At 41.7% G+C, this 24,146-nt stretch overlaps 1 protein-coding gene across 1 annotated transcript in view; it reads left to right on the top strand.

Moving 5' to 3' along the window:
• LOC143941264 (uncharacterized) overlaps positions 1-24,146 on the top strand; it is a 221,326-nt gene that overhangs the window by 143,810 nt on the left and 53,370 nt on the right. The window contains 3 exon segments of the mRNA XM_077463301.1: positions 5,942-6,148; positions 11,292-11,537; positions 23,552-23,690. Of these exon segments, the coding sequence (XP_077319427.1) occupies positions 5,942-6,148; positions 11,292-11,537; positions 23,552-23,690 (592 nt within the window).

Here is a 24,146-nt window from a genome sequence, read left to right on the forward strand (position 1 = left end):
TCCAAAAAATTCAAAAATCCGAAAGAACAAAAATCTGAAAATCCGAGGATTCAAAAGAACGAAAATCCGAAAATAAGAACAAAAATCCAAACATAAAAAAGAACTAAAATCTGAAAGTTCGAAAATCTGAAAGAACAAAAATGTTGTTTATTTATATTATAATTAAAATATTTTGTTTATTAACCATTATTATAGTATTTTATTATTATTATTTTTTAATAATAAATAATAATAAAAACTATAATAATCCAAAATGATTTGTAACTTAGGATAAATTCGTATTTGTTATGTTCACTAACAGTGAAATTCGAAAGAAAATTCCAATACCTATAATTTAAAAGTTTATGACTATTATTATAGTTTTTATTATTATTTATTATTAATAAATAATAATAAACTATAATAATGGTTCATAAACTTAGATTTTAATTATAATAGAAATTATCCAAATATTTTTTGTTCTTTTGAATTTTGGAATTTTACGATTTTCGTACTTATTTTTGGATTTACGTTCTTTCTGAATTTCGTTCTTATTTTCATATTTTTGTTCTGATTTTCCGATTTTTGTTCTTATTTTCCGATTTTTGTTCTTATTTTCCGATTTTTGTTCTTTCTGATTTTCACATTTTTATTCAAATTTTCACATTTTCGGATTTTTCGAATTTCGGATTTTTTAATTTTCAGATTTTCATTCTTTTTAAAAATGTGTTTTTAGAAAAAATTTGTTACATGGTCTTTCCTTTTCCAAATTGACGACTATGCCTAATTGTAACGAAGAACGAATTGGGAATGAAACAAATTGCACGTTTACTGTATATGACTCTTAAAATGAGAAAGATAAGATTTAGTTATTTCATTGATAGGCTACCCTTCATAGCATATCCTTTAAGAATTCTGTTTATTACTCTTCTAGTGTGGTCAATGCCTGAAACCATGGAAAATCTTCCTCATCTGTGGTTTGATGTGCGCCATCGCCACTGCCGTTGGAGTCTTGACCACTGTGTTTGTTTTAATGGACCGATTTCCAGCAAATACCGTTGATCCCAGCGTTCAGGCTACAGCCCCCTCCACAACACAGCCCAGTGATCCGAGGAGTTGCTCAGAATATGTTTTTTCTCTCTCGAAAATAAAGGTAGGGCAAATTCACTTTATTCCCAGGGTGGAACTGGCCCATTACACTGTGTTTTGTTTTTGTGATTTTTGACAATGACTTTATCACAATGATTTTTATCTGATAATGACTGCATGTATGCTAAGAGTAAATTGGTTATAGGAACCCAAATGAAAACTGAAAATGATGTTTTATTGACTTTGCTAGACAACAAACATTTTTTAACCCCTTCTATACCGGGCACTTATACACCTTCTTGCCCAGACCGATTTTCAGCTTTCATCGCTGTCGCACTTTGAATGACAATTGCGCGGTTATGCAACACTGTACTCAAACTATATTTTTATAATTTTGTTCCCACAAATAGAGCTTTCTTTTGGTGGTATTGATCACCTCTGGGATTTTTATTTTCTGCTAAATAAATAAAAAAAAGACCGAAAATTTGGAAAAAAATACTTTTTTTTGTTTCTGTTACAAAACTTTGTAAATAAGTAAGTTTTCTCCTTGACTGATGGGCACTGATGGGGCTGCACTGATAAGGCGGCACTCAATGGCACCAATGAGGTGGCACTGATGACGTGGCACTGATGACGTGGCACTGATATTTTGCACTCATGGGGCACTGATAGGTGGCACTGATATGTAGCACTGATGGGTACACATAGGTGGCATGGATGGGCACTGATAGGTGGCAAGGATGTACATTAATGGATGGTACTGATAGATGCCAATCAGTGCCAAACAATAATGCCTGCCAATCAGTGATGCCCATTGTGGGCACTGATTGGCATCCGTTGTGGGCACTGATTGACATCCCTGGTGGCCATGTGTGGTATACATGATGGTGACTAGTGGTGGCATGCCTGGTGGTCCTGGTCAGGTGTCATCTCTGGTGGTTCAGTGTGGGCATCCTGGGGGGATGGCTGCACTGATAATCAATCAGCATAAACCCCCCTGTCAGGAGAGCAGCCGATTGGCTCTCCTCTACTCCTCTACGTCTGATGGACGCGAGTTAGGAAAGTCCGATCAACGGCTCTTCCTGTTTACATTGTGATCAGCCGTAATTGGACATGGCTGATCACATGGTAAAGAGTCTCCGTCAGAGACTCTTTATCGAGATCGGAGTTGCAGTGTGTCTTACTGACACACCGCAATAACGCGATGGGGGAGCGCACAGCAGCTTAATATCCTGGCGACATCATATAACGTCCGGTCAGGATATCGCAATCACTCTGCCGACGTCATATTGCTATATGGCGAGCGACAAGTGACTAAAGTACTGCACATGTGAAATAAACTCAGAAAAACATGCTGCATATACAAGCGAAATCATCTTTTGAACAGCTTAAAACTAATTATGAAGTCACCTAACAATGCTAAAAAGTCAGATAAAAAACACTAGTGCACCTATCATAGCACACATTAATATATTTAAATAAATGAAATAACTATAATGAAATTGAAAGTAAAAAAAAAAAAAAAAACACATCTTTCTTTCCTAGTTGAAAGTAGTTATAAACCCATAAATACATCCAGTGAAGTGACTGGTCTTAGGTGATACACAGAGATTAAACAAGTCCTCTAACATAAGTTGTACCTGTTTAGCTGCAGTGTTCCCTTTGCTACAGCTATTTAATGTCCAGAATTTATAAAGCTTGTAAGGGCTATGAGAAAGCAGGGTGTGGGAGCTGAAATTACATGCTGGAGAGAAGGGACACCCCCCTCACTCGGCACACAGGACTAGAGCTGAGACCGCCAATCACAGGCTGTGTGCTGGAGATCCTTTCCCTGTCACCTTTTTCCTCTCCTGGAGTCAAAAAAACTTTTAAGAAGTGATTGAAGCAGATAGCAGAGGAATGAAGAAGCAGAGATGATACTTTGTACTCTTAATTGAGACACTCTATAGAGGGATATGCTTTGTTCATATTTCATGTCTGAGGGTTTACAACCTGCTGCTCCTATGTTCATGTGATCTAGAGCCAAGGCAAAAGTTCCCATCCTCTTAGGCTACCATTAGTAAACTGCACAACATCTATTGGATTTATCCAAACAGACCCTGAAGATGTTTAGCAAGACATTGTCAAGTTAGCCAACCAGAAAAATTAGCATGAAGCTAACACAAGTTAAACTAGAAAATGCATTTCCTGGAGAAAATGCGTGGGGATGCTGAATAGCATCAAAACTGCCCCATCATATTGCCCCCATCAAAACTGCCCATCATATTCCTCTATTATAAATCAGTATGTGGTGTGGCTGTGCTCTCCCCCACTGCCCATCCCTGTGTATAAGAAGTGTTGGTAACCATGGAAACAAAACAGACAACAAAAGCCTGGCTGCCCTAAATTTAATGACATTTTCTGAAATTATCACTAAACTTAAACAGCTTTTTCCACAAAAACTGTAAAAGATATCAAGATATAGCCAGATAGCTGAATATTTTGTGAAAATTTTAAAGTTTGTTTGGCGTCTGTAGGTGAAAGTATGAAGGAGCTGAAACCTTTGGCAGCGGAAGAAGATTTTACGGATTTTAAGCATGCTCTCATTGACTTCAATGTTAAAAAAAGTATTAAAAAGCTTAATATTTTAAAAAGTATAAATAGTAGAAAAAAAGTTGAAGGATAGCACACATCGACTGAAAGAGCTGAACATTTTAAAAGTGGAATGGCTTTAATAGCTGAAAGCAGTCCCACTAATAACAATGTTCCCTATACTGTTGGGCTTGTCTGCAACAACCTCCTGTTTCTGAGGGCTCCAGCAAACTGCCCAATATCTGCTCTACATCTCTGTTCAACAGTGTGTGTTCTGCCCCACTTCTATGTCCTGTTTCTATATTGTATTGAACTGCATGGGTTATTATTGTTATGTAGTATGCTGACATCTAGTGGAGGTGTTGGGCCCTAGAACTTGTTTACTATATGATTCTGGTTTCTACCTCTGTTTTTCCCTTCTGTTAGTTAGATCAGTCCTATCTAGACCCTCCCCAGTTCTTCCATGTTCCTTCAATCAGTGTTATGCCCCATACACACGGTTGGTTACACACGGTTGGAATTTCCGACGGAAAAAGTCAGATCGGATTATGTTGTCGGAAAATCCAATCGTGTGTGGGCTCTATCAGACTTTTTCTGTCGGAATTTCCGACGGAAAAAGTTTGAGAGCTGGATCTAGAATTTTCCAACAACAAAATCCGATCAGACTTTTTCCGATCGTGTGTAGAGAATTCTGACGCACAAAGTGCCACGCGTGCTCAGAAAAAATTTGGAGACGAAAGCTATTGGCTACTGGCCTCAACGTAGTCCCGTTGTTTGGTATAACGTCACCTTGTTCCGAACTATCGGATTTTCCGACAACTTTGTGCAACCGTGTGTATGCAACACAAGTTTCAGCCAAAATTCGTCGGAAAAAATCAGACGGATTTTGTGGTTGAAATGTCCGACCGTGTGTATGGGGCATTAGTACTTTGCAAAGACAGGGCTTGGGAAAGTCAATGTCTTCTAAAGCCTCGTACACACGATCAGATTTTCTGACGAGAAATGTTCGATGACAGGCTGTTGGTGGTAAATCCGACCAAGTGTACACTCCATCGGACAATTGTTGTCGGACTTTCCGCCAACAAATTTTGGCTAGCAGGTTTTCAAATTTTCCACGTACAAATTTGTGTTGTTGGATTTTCCGAGCGTGTGTACACAAGTCCATCGGACAAAAGACCAACGTACAAACACGCATGCTCGGAAGCAAGGACTAGCCGGAGAATTAACATTTGTGACGTGGCAAATTATGAAATCTTGAAATACAGCGCACATTCTCTTCTTCTTTAATGGGATAATAATGAAGCTGCTTGGTTATACTGATGGAGTTATTGCAAAAAAAAAAATATTTTTTATTATTTGTGCAAGTTACCACAACACCATTATCCCATAGTTTTTAAGATCAAAGATACAACTATGTTGGTGTCCCTTGTTAATTTTACATAGTTTTTTTTTTTAAATGTAACTGCTTACTCCCAAACTGTCATTTGAAGTAAAACACATAGCCAAGTATTATTCTACACCTTTTTTTTTATTGTGCATCAAAAAAAGAAAACAAATAAAATTAGACATGCTATTTGCCAATAGCACTTAACCAAAAAGTGCATTCTATGCATCCAAAAATATAGAAAATATACCAAATCAAATCATTATTCAACCAAAAAAAATTATGTCAAAGCAATAACTCCAAGTCCAATAATAAATAACATGTTATCTGTTCTGATTCCGCAACATGGCTGGTTGACTAATGGCCGTTCAGAAATGAACTCGTGAAATGAAAAGCGTGAAATGAAAAGCGCAAAATTAAAAGTGTGAATCAATAGTAGAAGGACCCCAAAGGGTGGCACTAAAGAGCTGTAAAACAACGTAGTACGTCACTACGTTTGTGATTGTTGGCCAACAATTGTGTGGCCGTGTGCATGCAAGACAAGTTTTGGCCAACACCCTTCCGACAAAAGTCCACGGTTTTGTTGACCAACAATCTGATCGTGTGTATGCGGTTTTACACTTCAAAAGACTGGAAAAACATCCTGCAATTAGCCGAAGTAAAATTGCAATTGGATTCAACTTCTGTGCCTTATAGAAGAGTTAAGCTTCCTGCGGATGGTGCCAAGTCAGCGGGTGATCATACTGTTTGGACAGACTGGGTCTAAGGGGGTATGTCAATGCATAAAGAGGCATTTGAAAAAGAACAATGTGCAACCTAATATTACAGAGGTTACCTTGACTTGACTTTTTAACAGTGTAAAAAAAATGTTTAATTATATTACTTGGTATATTTATATTGTTTTTCTACTTTCCATAGAATGAGACATTTGAGGGAGGTGGGATACAATGTGCGAAATACAGAGAGAACCATTTGAATTATACAAGTTTAGAAGAGCTCATTTTTGGAACATCCATCCATAACCATCAAGCTGGAATATCCTTGTGTGTTTTATATCTAAAACCCGGGGGGCTACGTGTCCCACACTGGAATCTGCAGGCCAATGTTCATGGGTTTGTCATCCAGGTAACTACAGAAATATATGACTGAACAACTGTAAATAGATGTTATTTTAATGAAAATTAAAAAAAAATATTCATGGCACAAATGTAGATTTGCTATATGCAATGCAAGATCCACTGCTTGTCTTTGTTAAAATAAATTTGTATCTACTGCTATATCTGTATCACATATATCTATCATAACATACAGGAGACTCAGTTCCCTAAACTGCGGCCCTTTGCTTGCCTTTATCTGACCTTCGAGGGACTATTCCTTATTCCTCCCACTGACACAACAATAGGACAATAATTCCTGCACTGATATCAACAATGGTGCGCTATTCCTCAAATGACACCGACGATGGGGCGCTATTTCTCCCACTGACACCAGCAATAGGACAATACTTTCTGCACCGATATAAAAAATGGGGCACTATTCTTCCCAGTATTGTAGTTTTCTCTGGATTTTGCTATCGCTGGATGTGGCTCTGTAGTTTGGAGATTCCTAATGCCGCGTACACACGAGCGGAATGTCCGACAGAAAAAGTCTGACGGAATCTTTTTATCGTATATTTTTCGACTTTTTTTTTTCAAAAATTCTGACGAACCTAGAAATAGAACATGTTTTAAATCTTTCCAACTGAACCAATTCCTATCGGGAAAACCACTAGTTTGTATGCTATTCCGACGGACCACAAACGACACATGCTCTGAAGCAAGTACGAGACAAAGGCTATTGACTACTGGCTATTGAACTTCCTTTTTCTAGTCCCGTTGTACGTGTTGTGTGTCACCACGTTCTTGACGATCGGACTTTGGTGTGGTCATGTGTACGCAAGACAGTTTCAGTGTAACTCAGTCGGAACTCCGTCGGAAAAACCTTCAGAGTTTATTCCGACGGGAAAACCGGTCATGTGTACACGGCATAAGAGTCTTGGTTGGGATGGGATCTCCAACCCTGTGTCCGGGTGTTGCGGACAGCCAGCAGGGTGTGTGCCCAGGTGCACACAGCCCATATAACACTGGACTGGTGAGAGCAGGAAGTTGTGGAAGTTGGAGTGTGAGTAGTGGCTGCTATTTAGATTCTGAGCCCTGTCAGAGAACCTGGTTGTCTCTGTCTGACACTACATCCCTGGTAGGGTTGCCACATCATCCCTTTAATCCAGGACACATATTAATTACACAGGTTCTGAGGCTGATTTAATCAAGATAAGGCACCAAGTGAGTTTAATTGCCACATTCATTAGCCAAAGAACCTGTGTAATTAATGTGTATCCTGGATTAAAGGGATGATGTGGCAACCCTAATCCCTGGTGAGGGGGGAACTTCTTGTCTGAAGGACTGCGAAGGTCGGGACGGCTACACGGGCTTGGGAGACCAGAAGAGGGTCTGGGAGGCTGGGAGAGCCAAGGTGGCTAGCAAGTCCAAGGGGGCTGGAGTAAGTCCTGAAGTTTTGGAAACAGTGAGCAAACCCAGGGGGGCTGAAGAATCTTGTTAAGGCCAGGACTAGGCCTGCACAGCATGGTACTGCAACCAAGGCTGAGTGAACCTTGAGAGCCAGGTGGCTTGGCAGTTTCATTTGTTGCATTGTTGGAGAAGAACCCCTGTGTGGGCAATCTGTATAAACTTTTATTTTGTTCCTTTTAATAAAAATAGGCTGCTACGCCCTTAAACCTGATAACTGATTGCCGTTGACTCGCTGTAAAAAAATGCATCTATCAATGAGCTAAACACCCCCAATATCACAATCTCCAAATGAGATTAACATGCCCACCCCCATAATTATATCAAAATAGATATATGAAATCTTTGCAGAGGGCCCTGTTGTGTAATGTACTTTGTGATTGCAATATACTAACATTGCAATAGGAGGCGCTCTTCTCTCACGAGAGTACATTCTCCTTATACACATGCACAGGGATGGTCAGTAGGGCTCTGATAACTAGCTTCTTGTATGCATTGTGATATCATGAACATAGGCTCATCTATTTAGGAACTTGGCATACATGAGTTGACACCCTTTTCTAAGCATGTAGTAGAGAGTAAAGGGGAAGGTGGTGGGGAAGTTTGTAGTGGTGTTTCTTGTCAGCTTTGTCAGCTCTTTAGTGTGGAAATGGCCAGCTTGGTCAGGATTATGGTGTTCCGTAGAGCAAATATGTTTCTGCATTAGTTTTAAGTGCAAGTAATGCCGTCCATTAACATTGACATTACCAAACGTGTTCTTGATGTTGTTATGGATGGCAGCAATTTAGAAATAGAAAAAGTAGAAATGCAATTGCCTTTATTGTTATGGCAAAATTAAAATTTGCAACAAAATTATATTGCCACTACTCACCCTAAAAAACATAAACTCAATATACATTACGCTCACAGAATACAAGAACGAAATTATCAGACAATAATTTTAATGGTAGGTTTATTTTAACAGTGAGTGAGAGAATAACAACAAAAATATTCAAAACGCATTTTAAAAAGTTACAAATTGATTTTCATTTTAATGAGTGAAAAAAGTATTTGACCCCTTCGCAACTATGACTTAGTACTTGGTGGCAAAACCCTTGTTGGCAATCACAGAGGTCAGACATTTCTTATAGTTGGCCACCAGGTTTGCACACATGTCAGGGGGGATTTTGTCCCACTCCTTTTTGCAGATCGTCTCCAAGTCATTAAGGTTTTGAGGCTGACGTTTGGTAACCTTCAGCTCCCTCCACATATTTTCTATGGGATTAAGGTCAGGAGACTGGCTAGGCCACTCCAGGAACCTAATGTGCATCTTCTTGAGCCACTCCTTTGTTACCTTAGCCGTGTGTTTTCGGTCATTGTCATGCTGGAATACCCATCCACGACCCATTTTCAATGCCCTGGTTGAGGGAAGGAGGTTCTCACCCAAGATTTGACAGTGCATGGCCCTGTCCATTGTCCTTTTGATGCAGTGAAGTTGTCCTGTCCCCTTAGCAGAAAATCACCCCCAAAGCATAATGTTTCCACCTCCATGTTTGACAGTGGGGATGGTGTTCTTGGGATCATAGGCAGCATTCTTCTTCCTCTATTCAGTTGTTCATTAGAAAACTAAACATGTGCTTTCTTGAGCAGGGGGACCTTGCAGGCACTGCAAGATTTCAGTCCTTCACAGCATAGTGTGTTACCAATTGTTTTATTGGTGGCTATGGTCCCAGCTGCCTTGAGATCATTGACAAGATTGTAGTTCTGGGCTAATTCCTCACATGATCATTGAAACGCCACGAGGTGAGATCTTGCATGGAGCCCCAGACAGAGGGAGATTGACAGTTATTTTGTGTTTTTTCCATCTGTGAATAATCATACCAACTGTTGTCACCCTCTCACCAAGCTGCTTGACGATGGTCTTGTAGCCCATTCCAGCCTTGTGTAGGTCTACAGTGCTCTGCTAAAAATTAGAAATCTACAATTCATGATACATTAGTGTGATGGTCATTGGGAAGAATGGTCCTTACACTTGTAGTCATTGGGAAGAATGGTCCTTACACTTGTAGTCATTGGGAAGAATGGTCCTTACACTTGTGGTCATTGGGAAGAATTACCTCCTTACAGATAGCTAAAAAGATCAATGGGATCTTGGGAACAGTGGGAACTTATCTGAGAGGCAGACATTGCCCAATGCTGAAGGAACCCCTAGCAACCTCTGGAGGAACCCTAGTTGAGAATCACTGTCCTAGGAAGTGCTTTCTAACTGTGGGGGGAATGCTGTGACTGGAGGAAAACAGAAACACAAGATCTCCATCTTCTTCCCTTGCAGAATGGTGGTTTGCCTTCTTTACATAGGCAGGCCGCGGTTCTGCCTCTCCTGTGAATGATCGGTGAGACACGGCGGCCATCGCAGCCACCAGACCCGCTGATTGGCTCCCACTGTGTCCAATCATAGTGGGAGCAGGGCTCCGGCAGCGTGTACATCTCAGACCTGAAGAGAGAAATCACGTACAGGTATGTGATTTTGCGCTTAGGGGCAGCCCTGCCGCATTATATGTACGTGGGGTGGTTCTAAAGCGGTTAAAGTATAGAATGTATTAAGGTTAAACAAATGACTTGCCTTTAGAACCACTTTAATTCAAATAAATGATGACCAGGATGAGGTAGAATCATTCCCTAGTTTTTCTGCTCTACAAAAGCAACAAAACTTATACACTATATTACCAAAAGTATTGGGACACTGGCCTTTACAGGCACATGAACTTTAATGGTATCCCAGTTTTAGTCCATAGGGTTCAATATTGAGCAGCTTCAACTCTCATGGGAAGGCTGTCCACAAGGTTTAGGAGTGTGTCTATGGGAATTTTTGACCATTCTTCCAGAAGCACATTTGTGAGGTCAGGCACTGATGGGAACGAGAGGGCTTGGCTCGCAGTCTCCGCTATAATTCATCCCAAAAGTTTTCTATCGGGTTGAGGTCAGGGCTATACTATATTGGCAAAAGTATTGGTACACCTGCTTTTACACGCACATGAACTTAAATGGCATCCCAGTCTTAATCTGTAGGGTTCAATATTGAGGTGGCCCACCCTTTGCAGGTGTTCTATCGGGTTGAGGTCAGGACTCTGTGAAGACCAGTCAAGTTCTTCCATCCCACACATCCATGTCTTTATGGACCTTGCTTTGTGCACTGGTCCAAATCATTTGGTGAAGGGAGAATAATGGTGTGGGGTTATTTTTCAGGGGTTGGGCTTGGCCCCTTAGTTCCAGGGAAGGGAACTCTTAAGACAGTGGTCATCAACCTTGTCCTCAGGGCCCACTAACAGGCCAGGTTTGCAAGATAACTGAAATACATCACAGGTGATATAATTTGCTGCTCAGTGATTGCAGTATTCTAGTCTGCATCTCTCCAAGGTAATACATAAAACCTGGCCTGTTAGTGGGCCCTGAGGACATTGTTGATGACCACTGTCTTAAGGCATCAGCATACCAAGACATTTTGGACAATTTCATGCTCCCAACTTTGTGGGAACAGTTTGGGGATGGCCTCTTCCTGTTCCAACATGACTGCACACCAGTGCACAAAGCAAGGTCCATAAACATAAGAATAAGCAAGTCTGGGGTGGAGGAATTTGACTGGCCTGCACAGAGTCCTGATCTCATCCAATTTTAGAGTGTATTGTAAGTAAACATTTTACAATCGTTTTTCCTTTGTTTTCAAGGGAACAGTGTGGGTCGGTATAATAGGAGAAGAGGAATCAAATATAACTGGCAATGTTGTGACATTCACAGTTACATGTGGCCAGGTGTTCTTTGTGCCCAGGCTCAGCATACAATGGATAAAGAATATTGGGGACACAGAGGCCACTGTGGCTCTTTATTTTTCAACTTCTGAGGAATTCTTCACCACCGAACTGGATGTGCTGTTTTCTGAAACTGATAAGGATATACTGATAAGGACACTCAGGGTAAGTCATCCTTTGCCACTGGATATTCTAGTCTAGATTTGTCAACTGTTAAACCTCACAGTAGCAAAAAGGTAAGGTTACCAGTACCTACAGTATTCAGGTTTTCATACTATCACCATATCTAAGACCACTTTTTAGTTCAGAGCTATATAGAGACCTATTTCCTGAGACTCAGGACACCTGCTAAGGAGTAGAGATAAATACATAGACCAGTGTTTTTCAACCTTTTTTCAGTCAAGGCACCCTTTAACCACTTCAGCCCCAGAAGATTTGGCTGCTCAATGGCCAGGCCATTTTTTGCGATATAGCACTGCATCGTTTTAATTGACGATTGCGCAGTCGTGCGACGTTGTCCCCAAACAAAATTTACATCTTTTTTTTCCCACAATTAAAGCTTTAATTTGGTGGTATTTGATCATCTCTGCGGTTTTTATTTTTTGTGCTATAAGCAAAAAAAGACTGACAATTTTGAAAGAAAACGAAGCTAATATTTTCCTCAGTTTAGCCCGATATGTATTCTTCTACATATTTTTGGTAATAAAAATCACAATAAGCGTATATTGAGTGGTTTGCGCAAAAGTTATGGCATCTACAATATAGGGGAAAGATTTATAGCATTTTTATTATTATTTTTTTTTTTACTAGTAATGGTGGTGATCTGCGATTTTTATAGGGACTGCGACATTATGGCGGACAGATCGGACACTTTTGACACATTTTTGGGACCATTGGCATTCATACAGTGATCAGTGCTATAAAAAATGCACTGATTACTGTGTAAATGTCACTGACAGGGAAGGGGTTAACAGTAGGGGGCGATCAAGGGGTTAACCGTGTTACCTAGGGAGTGATTCTAACTGTGGGGGGATGGGACTGCCTGAGGAGATTGTTGTTCATACTTAGTTGGAACAACAGATCGCTCTCCTCACCCCTGACAGAATGGAGATATGTCTGTTTACATTAACAGATCTCCGTTCTGTCTCTGTGTGGAGCAATCGTGGGTACCCAGTGGTCGCGATGACCAACTGGCATGCGTATCGGCTCTGGCGGTGTGTGAGCGCCCCCAAGTGGTCAAAAGGTGAACCAACGTACAGCTACACCAGTTCGCCCAGAGGGGACAACCTGCCACAGTATAACTGCGGGGCTGGTCGGGAAGGGGTTAAAGCTCTTGAATCTGAGTCATCTTGAGTCACCCCGTTCTAAAATGTAAAAAAAACGAAACGAATCGTTTTACATAAAATAGTAACATCCACGTAGGACACCCAACATTAGAGTTGATTTATTCTTCTAAAAAACACTGGTACTGAAAATGTTTCCATCATTTCTCTTAAACCTTGGTTTCGCTCTCTCACTCAGATAATGTGACCCCAGTGCTGATAGAGAGGGTCAAACAAGATGCTGTGTAGGCCCCTGATGTCCTCCTTATCAATCGATGATGTCATTGGTTGTTAGGATGCCGGAAGCTGAAGGTTTCCATGGTGCACACTGAAAACCTATTAACTAAAAGAAAAAAAAAACGTCATCCATCTGCTGGCTTGTATACAATTTTTGGGCAATTTTTAGGCATATTGTCAAAGTACCCCTGCAGAAACTTGAATACACCCTGGTTGATAAAGGCTGACATAGAATAAAAAAAACACAGTGTAAATATGGTAAGTGACCCTGGAAAAGCCAGTTTTGGTAGAGAAAAGGCACCTGATAGCTTAGAGCAGGTAACCCTATAGAGCCACTGGAGACAGGTAGGTTTTGCCCACAAACGGAAGAGGGCTCCTTTGTGGAAGATAAGGTGTGTGGCAATGGTCACCAGAACAAATAGAGAGGGTGTACAACCTATCAACAGTTGTACAAATATAATAGTTTGCTTTCCCTAATATACATATATTTATTTATGCTCTCTACACAGAAATAAGGTTTCTAAAAAATAACATGCATTATTCTGAATATTTACTGTCTTATGTGTGATTAAACACTATTTTGTCAAGACCTTTTGACGTCTTTGCATAAAACCAGTAAACCACATGGGGAAAACATACCAGCTGTGCATCCAATGCAGCACCACAAGGGTTCTTTGGGACTCTTACGTCCATTTTTATTATATATGGATCAGATGGGTGCAGTAGGAGCTAGATATGGCCCACATCTGTCTAGCTATCAAATACACAGAGTGAATAGGTATTTTTACTGACTTAAAGTAGGCTCCCATCAAACCCAGCACACTTCATGCAGAAACAAATGGAAGGGTGTTCAGGAAACTCATCTCCTATCCTGTGGACTAAGGTTGTTCCTTTGGAAGGAAAACATGTGCCAGGGTCATGTCCAGGACAAGGTCTAGATGTTCCAGTTGGTATGATGGCTTCAGGGTCCATTTCTTGAGATTGAAGACCCAGTCAAACTCCTGCAGGACTTGCACTGTGTGCTGTACATTAGCTCACAGAAGAGCTAAGACTAGGGCCAGCACCTTCATGAAAACTTGCGGTCCCATGGCTAAGCCAAAAGGCAGAACCACAAACTGGTGTTCATCCTCGATTGGCATGCATTCCAACTGCTTATTGCAGGGGAGTTCAGCTAACCAGCATTCTAGCAGTACTTGCCTCATGTTCAATGGCATTAGGCACAAAAGTTGTTGGACAGACTCTCCCAATCCATCAAAGCAGAAGCGCAATGCTCCTAGGGCAAGCTCCAAGTGCTGTCTGGCCCATGAGCCAAACTGAAAGGCTACCATATACTCTGCCCATACTAGAAGAGCATGACACACTCCCATGGATGCAGTGGCAAGTTGCACGACCACACTGGCCCCGCAAAAGGAGACCTTACAAAGAAACTCAAGTTTTAATCTGCATGGGCCTTAAACACCAGTACATCATCCAACACTACAGGAAGGGCTCTATTTAAATAAGACACTGCAGAGTCCACAGAAGGGAATTTTTGCAAAACACTCTTCCATTGGGTATTATATAGTTACATAGTAGGTGAGGTTGAAAAAAGACACAAGTCCATCAAGTCCAACCTATTGTTCCCCAGTATCTGTTGTGCCTCAAAAAGCAGGGAGACAGCAACAGGGGACCCCCACAATAGAGACTATAACTCATTTGGGGAGCAGAGCTGGAGAACTGGCTCAGTCTTCACCTTATCCAGAAGAGGCATATCCAATAGAGTCTTAGGGAGAAGACCACAGCCCTGGCCCTGTAAAGCACCCCACAAGCTAATTCACAGATGCAACCACCTGTCAAAGTGAGCACCACAGATGGGATCCAGTGCCAAATCAGCTAACAGGTAGTCTTCTTTGACTGGGGTCTGGGTATTCTGCCTCTGGAAGGGAAACATCAATAAGTACCAATCTGGAAAATTGCCACTGCTATAGAGTACTGAGGATCAGCAGAGGAAGGCAGTTCAAGTAGAAATTCATACAGTAATGCCCCGTACACACGAGAGGGATTAAGTCTGACAGACCTCCAAAGGAGTTCCGACGGAGTTCTGGCGGACTTTTCGACCGAACGGACTTGACCACACACCATCACACCAAACTCCGACGGAGTCGAACGTGATGACGTACGACTGGATTCGACGTAGGAAGTTCCTAGACAGTAGCCAATAGCTGCCCTAGCGTCGGTTTTAGTCCGTCGGAGTAGCACACACACGAGCGGATTTTTCAAAGGGGACCGGGTCCGGCGGAGTTCCGTCGGGAAAATTTAAAGCATGCTTCATTTCTAAAGTCCGTCAGACTTTAGCTTCGCTAAAGTCCGTTGCAGCCCACACACGATCGGATAGTCCGCCGGACTCAGTCCGTCGGAGTTTGGATGTCGAAAAGTCCGCTCGTGTGTACGGGGCATTAGGAAGAAAAGGTTTTCTCCGCAGAGAAAGAAAGGTCCAACAGCTATGGACAGTAACAAAATGGGGAGGCAAATCCAGGCGTCAGATTTATAGCTATTCACTCCTATTGCTGTCAATCAAATTCTGTGATGAGAGAAAGGGAGTCGAGGCCCTACCACTCTGTCTTTGTCAATAGATGCAGACAGGGTGGCTCGGGAGCAAGCCTGCAAGAGTGCCCCCATAGAAAGTGGCTTTCTTTGGGGGCACTCGGCAGGTGGGGAGGAGCCAGGAGTGCTGGGGAAGAGGAGGATCAGGGCTGCTCTGTGCAAAACTATTGCACAGTGCAGGTATGTATGGCATGTTTATTATTTTATTTAAAAAAAACAAAGCATTACAATTACTTTAAGAAAACAAAACCAGCAAGCAACAAGCAGTATAACAAAAGCAGCAAGAAACAAGCAGTATAAAATCTGAAAGCAACAATCAGCATCACAAAAAACACACACAACAATCAGTTTAAAAAAACTAAGAAAACCAGTAAACAATAAACAGTAGAACAAAACCAGTAAGAAACAGACAGTATAAAACCAGCGAGCAATAATCAGCATCACAATATTACCAAGCAACAATTAATATAACAAATCTAGCAAACAACAAGCAGTATAAAAAAAACAGCAAGCAGCAAACAGTATAGAAAAAAATTAGAATCACGCTACCCATACGATTCTAAAAATATAGAATCAAAGATAACATATATAAACCACCTATTGTACAAATAATGTAAAAGAATCCTGTGCATATCATAACAGTGAGTGAAAAATTATGATAAGGATCAAAAATTTATAAAAATCAACAATTAAACTAATTATTGTGATCCAAAAAATGATGTCCATAAATTGTGAATCAATAAAAATGAACATGAATAATAGTGAAAAAAGGAAATAAAACACACATATAGTCCATAAAGTGCACTAAGTAAACTGATTAAGAATCCAAAAATTTTGAACGAATGAATATACACCAGTGCACTGGGAAATAAACGTCCATATAAATATGAAAAAGCCGTCTTCAAACTCTATGAGCAGGAAACCGCGTTCAATCCACCACCAAACCAGCAGGAATAAACTCTTATGCCCTGTACACACGGTCGGACATTCCGATGACAAAATCCGACGGATTGTGGCCCAAACTTGTCTTGCATACACGCGGTCGCACAAAGTTGTTGGAAAATCCGATCGTTCAGAAGTGGGTGACATACAACACATACGACGAGACTATAAAGAGGGCAGTAGCCAATAGCTTTCATCTCGTAATTTATTCTGAGCATGCGTCGCACTTTGTCCGTCAGAATTGTCTACACACGATCGGAATTTAAACGATCGGATTTTGTTGTTGGAAAATTTTAGATCCAGCTCTCAAACTTTGTGTGTCAGAAATTCCGACTGAAAAAGTCAGATGGAGCCCACACACGATCGGATTTTCCGTCAACACGATCTGATTGCACATTTTCCTTCGGAAACTCTGGCCGTGTGTACAGGGCATTACCCAATCACCATGATCCCCCATAATAGAGGATCAGCGAATGCATGTAATAGATCACAGCTTGGCTCCAAAAGACAGCAGGCTATTTGTGGATTCCTCTGGTCACTCTCTTCATTTCATCCGTGATCAGAGATCCAGCGGCTGCCTGCCCTGACCTTCTCCACACTTCACCATCCTCCAGATCCATGTGATGGTCTGATTGGCCCTGAGGTGGTTGTTAAGAATCCGTGATTGTGCCTGCTGTCTTTTGGAGCCATGCTGTGATCCATTACATGCATTCCTTGATCCTCTGTTATGGGGAATCATGGTGATTCAGTAATGCCCCGTACACACGAGCGGACTTTTCGACATCCAAACTCCGACGGACTGAGTCCGGCGGACTATCCGATCGTGTGTGGGCTGCAACGGACTTTAGCGAAGCTAAAGTCTGACGGACTTTAGAAATGAAGCATGCTTTAAATTTTCCCGACGGAACTCCGCCGGACCCGGTCCCCTTTGAAAAATCCGCTCGTGTGTGTGCTACTCCGACGGACTAAAACCGACGCTAGGGCAGCTATTGGCTACTGTCTATGAACTTCCTACGTCGAATCCAGTCGTACGTCATCACGTTCGACTCCGTCGGAGTTTGGTGTGATGGTGTGTGGTCAAGTCCGTTCGGTCGAAAAGTCCGCCAGAACTCCGTCGGAACTCCAGCGGAACTCCGGCGGAACTCCTTTGGAGGTCTGTCAGACTTAATTCCTCTCGTGTGTACGGGGCATAAGAGTTTATTCCTGCTGGTTTGGTGGTGGATTGAACACGGTTTCCTGCTCAGAGTTTGAAGATGGCTTTTTCACATTTATATGGATGTTTATTTCCCAGTGCACTGGGGTATATTCATTCGTTCACAATTTTTTTGATTCTTAATCAGTTTACTTTGTGCACTTTATGGACTATATGTGTGTTTTTTTTTTACTTTTTTCACTATTATTCATGTTCATTTTTATTATTAATTTATGGACATCATTTTTCGGATCACAACAATTAGTTTAATTGTTGATTTTTATAAATTTTTGATCCTTATCATATTTTTTCACTCACTGTTATGATATGCACAGGATTATTTTACATTATTTGAACAATAGGTGGTTTATATATGTTATCTTTGATTCTATATTTTTAGAATTGTATGGGTAGCGCGATCCAAATTATTTTCTAATTTCTGTTTTTATATTAATGTTATACGTGAGAATTGCAGCTCCCCACTGAATGGTTGGAAATAAGTTCTCCAGCCATTTATTTAGTTTATTTAGCACAGTTTCTTTTATCCTTTTTTCAGCAAACATTATAGCAATATCAGCAAGCAATGCAAAGCCTATTCTGCAAAACATTGTGAATTCAGCAGTTTGAAAATTCAGCTTTAGACAATGATAATAATAGCATGATTTAATTCTTGGTAATGATCCGCACATACCAGTACGGAGCTGGCAAGCAGATTCTTGCCGTCACGTTATTCAATGATGAACATGTTTTCCGAGGTTTTATTGCTTAGAACATTGTACTTGCATGCACAAAGTTTTGTGTCTATAATGTTAATTTCCTCTAGATGGCACATGTGTGCTTACTTGTTCATTTATTTCCCCCATCATGCATTATTACATCTCACTTCCTGTTTTGTTTTGTTTTTTTGCAACTAAAAGAAAATTGTACAGTGCTGTTTTCCCAAGGTTTAAAGTTTATTTTTTTGTGTGTGTGTGTAAAGTAAGCCATCTGACTATGAAGCTTCAAGATACAAACCCCTCTCTTAGCTCACAAGCAGGCAAAAGTGGTATGTAGATGTATTTCTGTCTAGTTATGAGTTTCAAGTCATGTTTGTTTTAAATGTAATTCCCCGTATGTCTGATGATTTATCCTCTTTATTTAGTTCTATGGCCGACATTCTCAACCAGGGTTCCTCCTGAGGTTGCTAGGGGTTCCTTGAGCTGTGGCTGTCAACGGCGATATGCCGCGAGTGGCAGCTCCCGTGCGCATGCGCAGGAGTGACGTCATTGCGGCTTCGCCGAATGACAGCGGCGGAGCGGCGAGACCCACCGAGAAGATGGATGCTCCGGACTGCGGTGAACAGCGGTGACTTCGCTGGCTCCTGTGTCAGGTAAGTGACACATAATGGACTACTATGCGATGCATAGTAGTCCATTATGCTTTACCTTTGCAGGGAATCAAAGAGGAAGTAAACCCATCAGGGTTTACTTCCTCTTTAAAAACATGTTTTTCAGAAAGCTGTTTCTGTAAAACCCACGGTAGATAACATTTTCAGAAATTTAAAAAAAATTGTGATTCTAATACAAAGAGAGTAGAGTAGGCAGCATAAGCCCATATCTACCTTCCTTGCACTTCTCTGCTATCTTAAATTGCCTCTGGAGACCAATGGAAATTTTATGCAAATGTCAATTTGCTGAAAGTTTGTTGGCATTACACTTGGGGTTTCAAAAGATTAGTTGGGAGCAATGGGCCCCATTATTATGGATTTAGTTAGTTTTTGCTGCTATTATACAAGACATCTATTTGCTTTCACTTGTTGTTAAGGGTGCTGGCGGGTGCAGGCACTACTGAGTCCAAAACAACCAGTCCAATATGTAACCAGTGGTGCCACCAACCCCATTCATTTGCATGGCTGGTCATGTAAGCAAAAGAGGGGTTAAATTTAAAAAAAGGCACAGATGCCCCCCCCACCCCCCATTCATATTGGCCAGTGATGGCGAACTTTGGCACCCCAGATGTTTTGGAAGTACATTTCCCATGATGCTCATGCACACTGCAGTGTAGTGGAGCATCATGGGAAATGTAGTTCCAAAACATCTGGAGTGCCAAGGTTCGCCATCACTGTACTAGGCACTTCAGGTCTGGTATTATTTTAAGGTGGACCTCACAAAAAAAAGTCAATGATGTAATCAGGAGTGAAGAGACAGGACAAGATTTGTCAGGGGACAGCTTTTTTTTAAATGATTTCAGCAGGTCGGTAAGCATCATAATTGACAAGGATCTACATCGGTGGATGACATGATTGATGTCGGATGTGCATCATTGAATTTTTTTTTTTTAATTCTAAACTTGTCAAAAACTGTTTGTGTTTTAATTTACACTTTACATTTTGTTTTTACCCCTATGCACCCCTTACTTATCACAATAGGGTGCAGTGGCAAAGCTAGACATTCTTTCACCCAGGGCAAAGAATCAGTTTAGCGATAGAGAGTGGATAGAGAGTGGGGGAAGGAAAGACCAGGACAACAAGTGCCGGGGAAGGTTATGTCTTTCTGATCATATGATCAGCCTCTCCGTTCTGAGGACCATGTCTGTATTCAGCCCGCCCGCATACTGCACAGCTAGCCAGGGAGAAGAGGTGAGCGCTGGGGGGGGGGGGGGGGTTGTGGTGGTCTGCTAGCGGGAGGTAGAGATTCAGGAGGATTGGTACCAGCTGTGGTGCCCCCCCCCCTCAATGCCGTGCCAGGGGCACACGTACCCCTGCTCCCATCCCTAGTTTCGGCCCCGGGGAGGCGATATCTGGAAGAACCCTTATTGTTAAACAGGGCTTTCCGATTCTGATAACCCCCCTGTACACAGACCCTCACAACCACCAGGCCAGGGTTGTTTGGAAGAGCCCCTTGTCCTTATCATAAATCCATGGTGGATTGTTCGGGAGGGACCCCAAGTTTAAAATCCATACTTGACAGGTTTAGTATAGATGAGGGGAACCCTGGCCATTTTGTTCACACACAGAACAGCCGGAGCTGTTATTTTGCCGGCAATTGAATCACATTTTGTTCTTTGGAAATGTCAGTTGAATACATTGCACTGGTATTTCACTTCACTGATTAAGGGCAAACCCCTAGCATGTTATTTAAAGAAATGTTGCATCGCTGCTCCATGGCATCCCTGAATATAATTTATTAAATGTATTCTTTAACTGAGTTTCTTTAAATAGTCTCTCAGCAATTCTATTTTTCAGATGGGCATGTACAGTATGTAAAAAAAGTGAGTACACCCCTCACATTTTTGTAAATATTTTATTATATCTTTTTATGTGACAACACTGAAGAAATGACACTTTGCTACAATGTAAAGTAGTGAGTGTACAGCTTGTAAAACAGTGTAAATTTGCTGTCCTCTCAAAATAACTCAACACACAGCCATTATTGTCTAAACCTCTGGCAACAAAAGTGAGTACACCCCTAAGTGAAAATGTCCAAATTGGGCCTGAGGTGTCAATATTTTGTGTGGCCACCATTATTTTCCAGCACTGCCTTAACCCTCTTGGGCACGGAGTTCACCAGAGCTTCACAGGTTTCCACTGGAGTCCTCTTCCACTCCTCCATGACGACATCACAGAGAGGGGGAGGTTAGAGAACTTGTGCTCCTCCACTATTAATTTGAAGATCCCCAATAGATGCTCAATAGTTTTTAGGTCTGGAGACATGCTTGGCCAGTCCATCACCTTTACCCTCAGCTTCTTTAGCAAGGCAGTGGTCATCTTGGAGGTGTGTTTGGGGTCGTTATCATGTTGGAATACTGCCCTTTGGCCCAGTCTCTGAAGGGGGGGGGGGTTCATCCCCTGCTTCAGTATGTCATGGTACATAATGGCATTTGTGGTTCCCTCAATGAACTGTAGCTCCCCAGTGCCGGCAGCACTCATGCAGCCCCAGACCATGACATTCTCACCACCATGCTTAACTGTAGGCAAGACACACTTGTCTTTGTACTCTTCACCTGGTGGCCGCCACACACACTTGACACCATCTGAACCAAATAAGTTTATCTTGGTCTCAGACCACAAGACATGGTTCCAGTAAACCATATCCTTAGTCTGCTTGTCTTCAGCAAACTTTGTGGGCTTCTAGGACGGCATTAATGCAGACCAATTTGATGCATTGTGTGGCGTATGGTCTAAGCACTGACAGGCTAAACCCTCCACCCCTTCAACCTCTGCAGCAATGTTGGCAGCACTCATCCTTCGATTTCCCAAAGACAACCTCTTGATATGACGCTGAGCACGTGCACTCAGTCTCTTTGGTTGACCATGGCGAGGCTTGTTCTGAGTGGAATCTGTCCTGTTAAATCGCTGTATGGTCTTGGCCACCATGCTGCAGCTCAGTTTCGGGGTCTTGGCAATCTTCTTATAGTCATCTTTATGTAGTGAAACAATTCTTTTTTTCAGATGCTCAGAGAGTTCTTTGCCATGAGGGGCCATGTTGAACTTCCAGTGACCAGTATGAGAGAGTGAGAGCATTAACACACCTGAGACCTTGTAACACTAAATGCCCCGTACATAAGATAGGATTTTCCGACGGAAAATGTTTGATAGGAGCTTGTTGTCGGGAATTCTGACCATATGTAGGCTCCATTGGACATTTTCCATCGGAATTTACATCACACAAAATTTGAGATCTGGTTCTCAAATTTTCCGACAACAAAATCCGTTGTCGGAAATTCCAATCGTGTGTACACAATTCCGACGCACAAAGTGCCACACATGCTTGAAATCAAGCAGAAGAGCAGCACTGGCTATTGAACTTAATTTTTCTCGGCTCATCATACACGTTGTACGTCACCGCGTTCTCGACGTTTGGAATCTACGAACAACTTTGTGTGACCGTGTGTATGCAAGACAAGTTTGAGCCAACATCCGTCAGAAAAAAAAACATGAATTTGGTTGTCAGAAAACCCTATTGTGTGTACAGGGCATTACAAGTCACATGACACCGGGGAGGGAAATTAATTGGGCCCAGTTTGGACATTTTTACTTAGGGGTGTACTCAATTTTGTTGCCAGCGGTTTAGACATTAATGGCTGTGTGTTGAGTTATTTTGAGGGGACAGCAAATTGACACTGTTATACAAGCTGTACACTCACTACTTACATTGTAGCAAAGTGTCATTTCTTCAGTGTTGTCACATGAAAAGATATAATAAAATATTTACAAAAATGTGAGGGGTGTACTCACCTTTGTGAGATACTGTAGGTTGTCCCACATAGTCATTGCTTTGCTAGGACCTACAGTAATATAGGACTATCCAGGAACCACCTTCTTGGTACCGCAATCTCCCCATAGCACATGTAAACCTGTATCATCCACAGGACTGCACCCAATATAGGGGGGTGTTAAAAGGTCATTTCTTGTAAGGAGAGCCTACACTAAGCCCTTGTACACACGGTCGGACATTCTTGATTTTGTCCGAAACTGTTGCATACACACGGTCGGACAAAGTTGTCGGAAAATCTGATCGTTCAGAACGTGATGACGTAATTTAGTTACGATGGGACTACGTTCAGGCTAGTAGCCAATAGCTTTGGTCTAGGAATTTGATCTGAGCATGCGTGGCACTTTGTCCGATCGGAATTCTCTACACACAATCGGACAAAGTCCGATCGGATCATGTTGTCGAAAAATTTTATAGCCCAGCTAGAAAACTTGGTCCGTCGGATATTCCGACGGAAACAGTCTGATGGAGCCCACACATGGTCGGATTATCCGACAACACGGTCCTATTGGACATTTTCTATCGGAATAACTGACCGTGTGTACAAGGGCTAAGAGGATACGTTATCCCCTTCCTACAGACAAAAAAAAAACCCAAAAAATACTTTACTGTTTTTAAAATATAGCATTTTGTTCATTTGTGTCTTTATAGCCCCTGTCTGGATTGGATTTCATTCAAGATTTGAAACAAGGCATTTCTCAACCTCAAATAATTACTCTGGGTTCCGTCCAAGGAGTATACCCCCAATCTCCAGCTAACATTGTCTCAAAGTATTTCTTGGACATGGAAGGTAAGAAGAACTGAAATGTTGTAATTACTGTATAACCCAGCATGCAGGACAAAATAAGTCAATGCATACAGAATAAGAAATGATACTGAGAATTACATCCAGCATACAGGAAGTGCTACTGTGCAACATCCATACATACAGTATAAGATATTTAAAGCAGTATTAAACCCAACAACAGAAGGTAGTATATTGCAGCTAGTGATGGCCGAACGGTTCGCCCGGCGGTCGTTTCGCGGCGAATTTCCGACATTCGCGGTCCGCACGTTCGAACGCCTTTTTCCGTCGTTCGCCGCGGCGGACTTACGTGTTTAATGTATACAAGAACTTTAACCTTTGGTGACACGTTTATCATGTGATACAGGACAGCCAATTGAGACATGACAGCACATGGACACTTGTACATTCCCCCTAACCTATAAATACACCCGATCCGGTGGCCATTTTACATTCTTTCTT

The sequence above is a fragment of the Lithobates pipiens genome, unplaced genomic scaffold (genome assembly GCF_037356315.1).
Source record: "Lithobates pipiens isolate NorthernLeopardFrog02 unplaced genomic scaffold, aLitPip1_a1.2 Scaffold_3, whole genome shotgun sequence".
Lineage (NCBI taxonomy): Eukaryota > Metazoa > Chordata > Amphibia > Anura > Ranidae > Lithobates > Lithobates pipiens.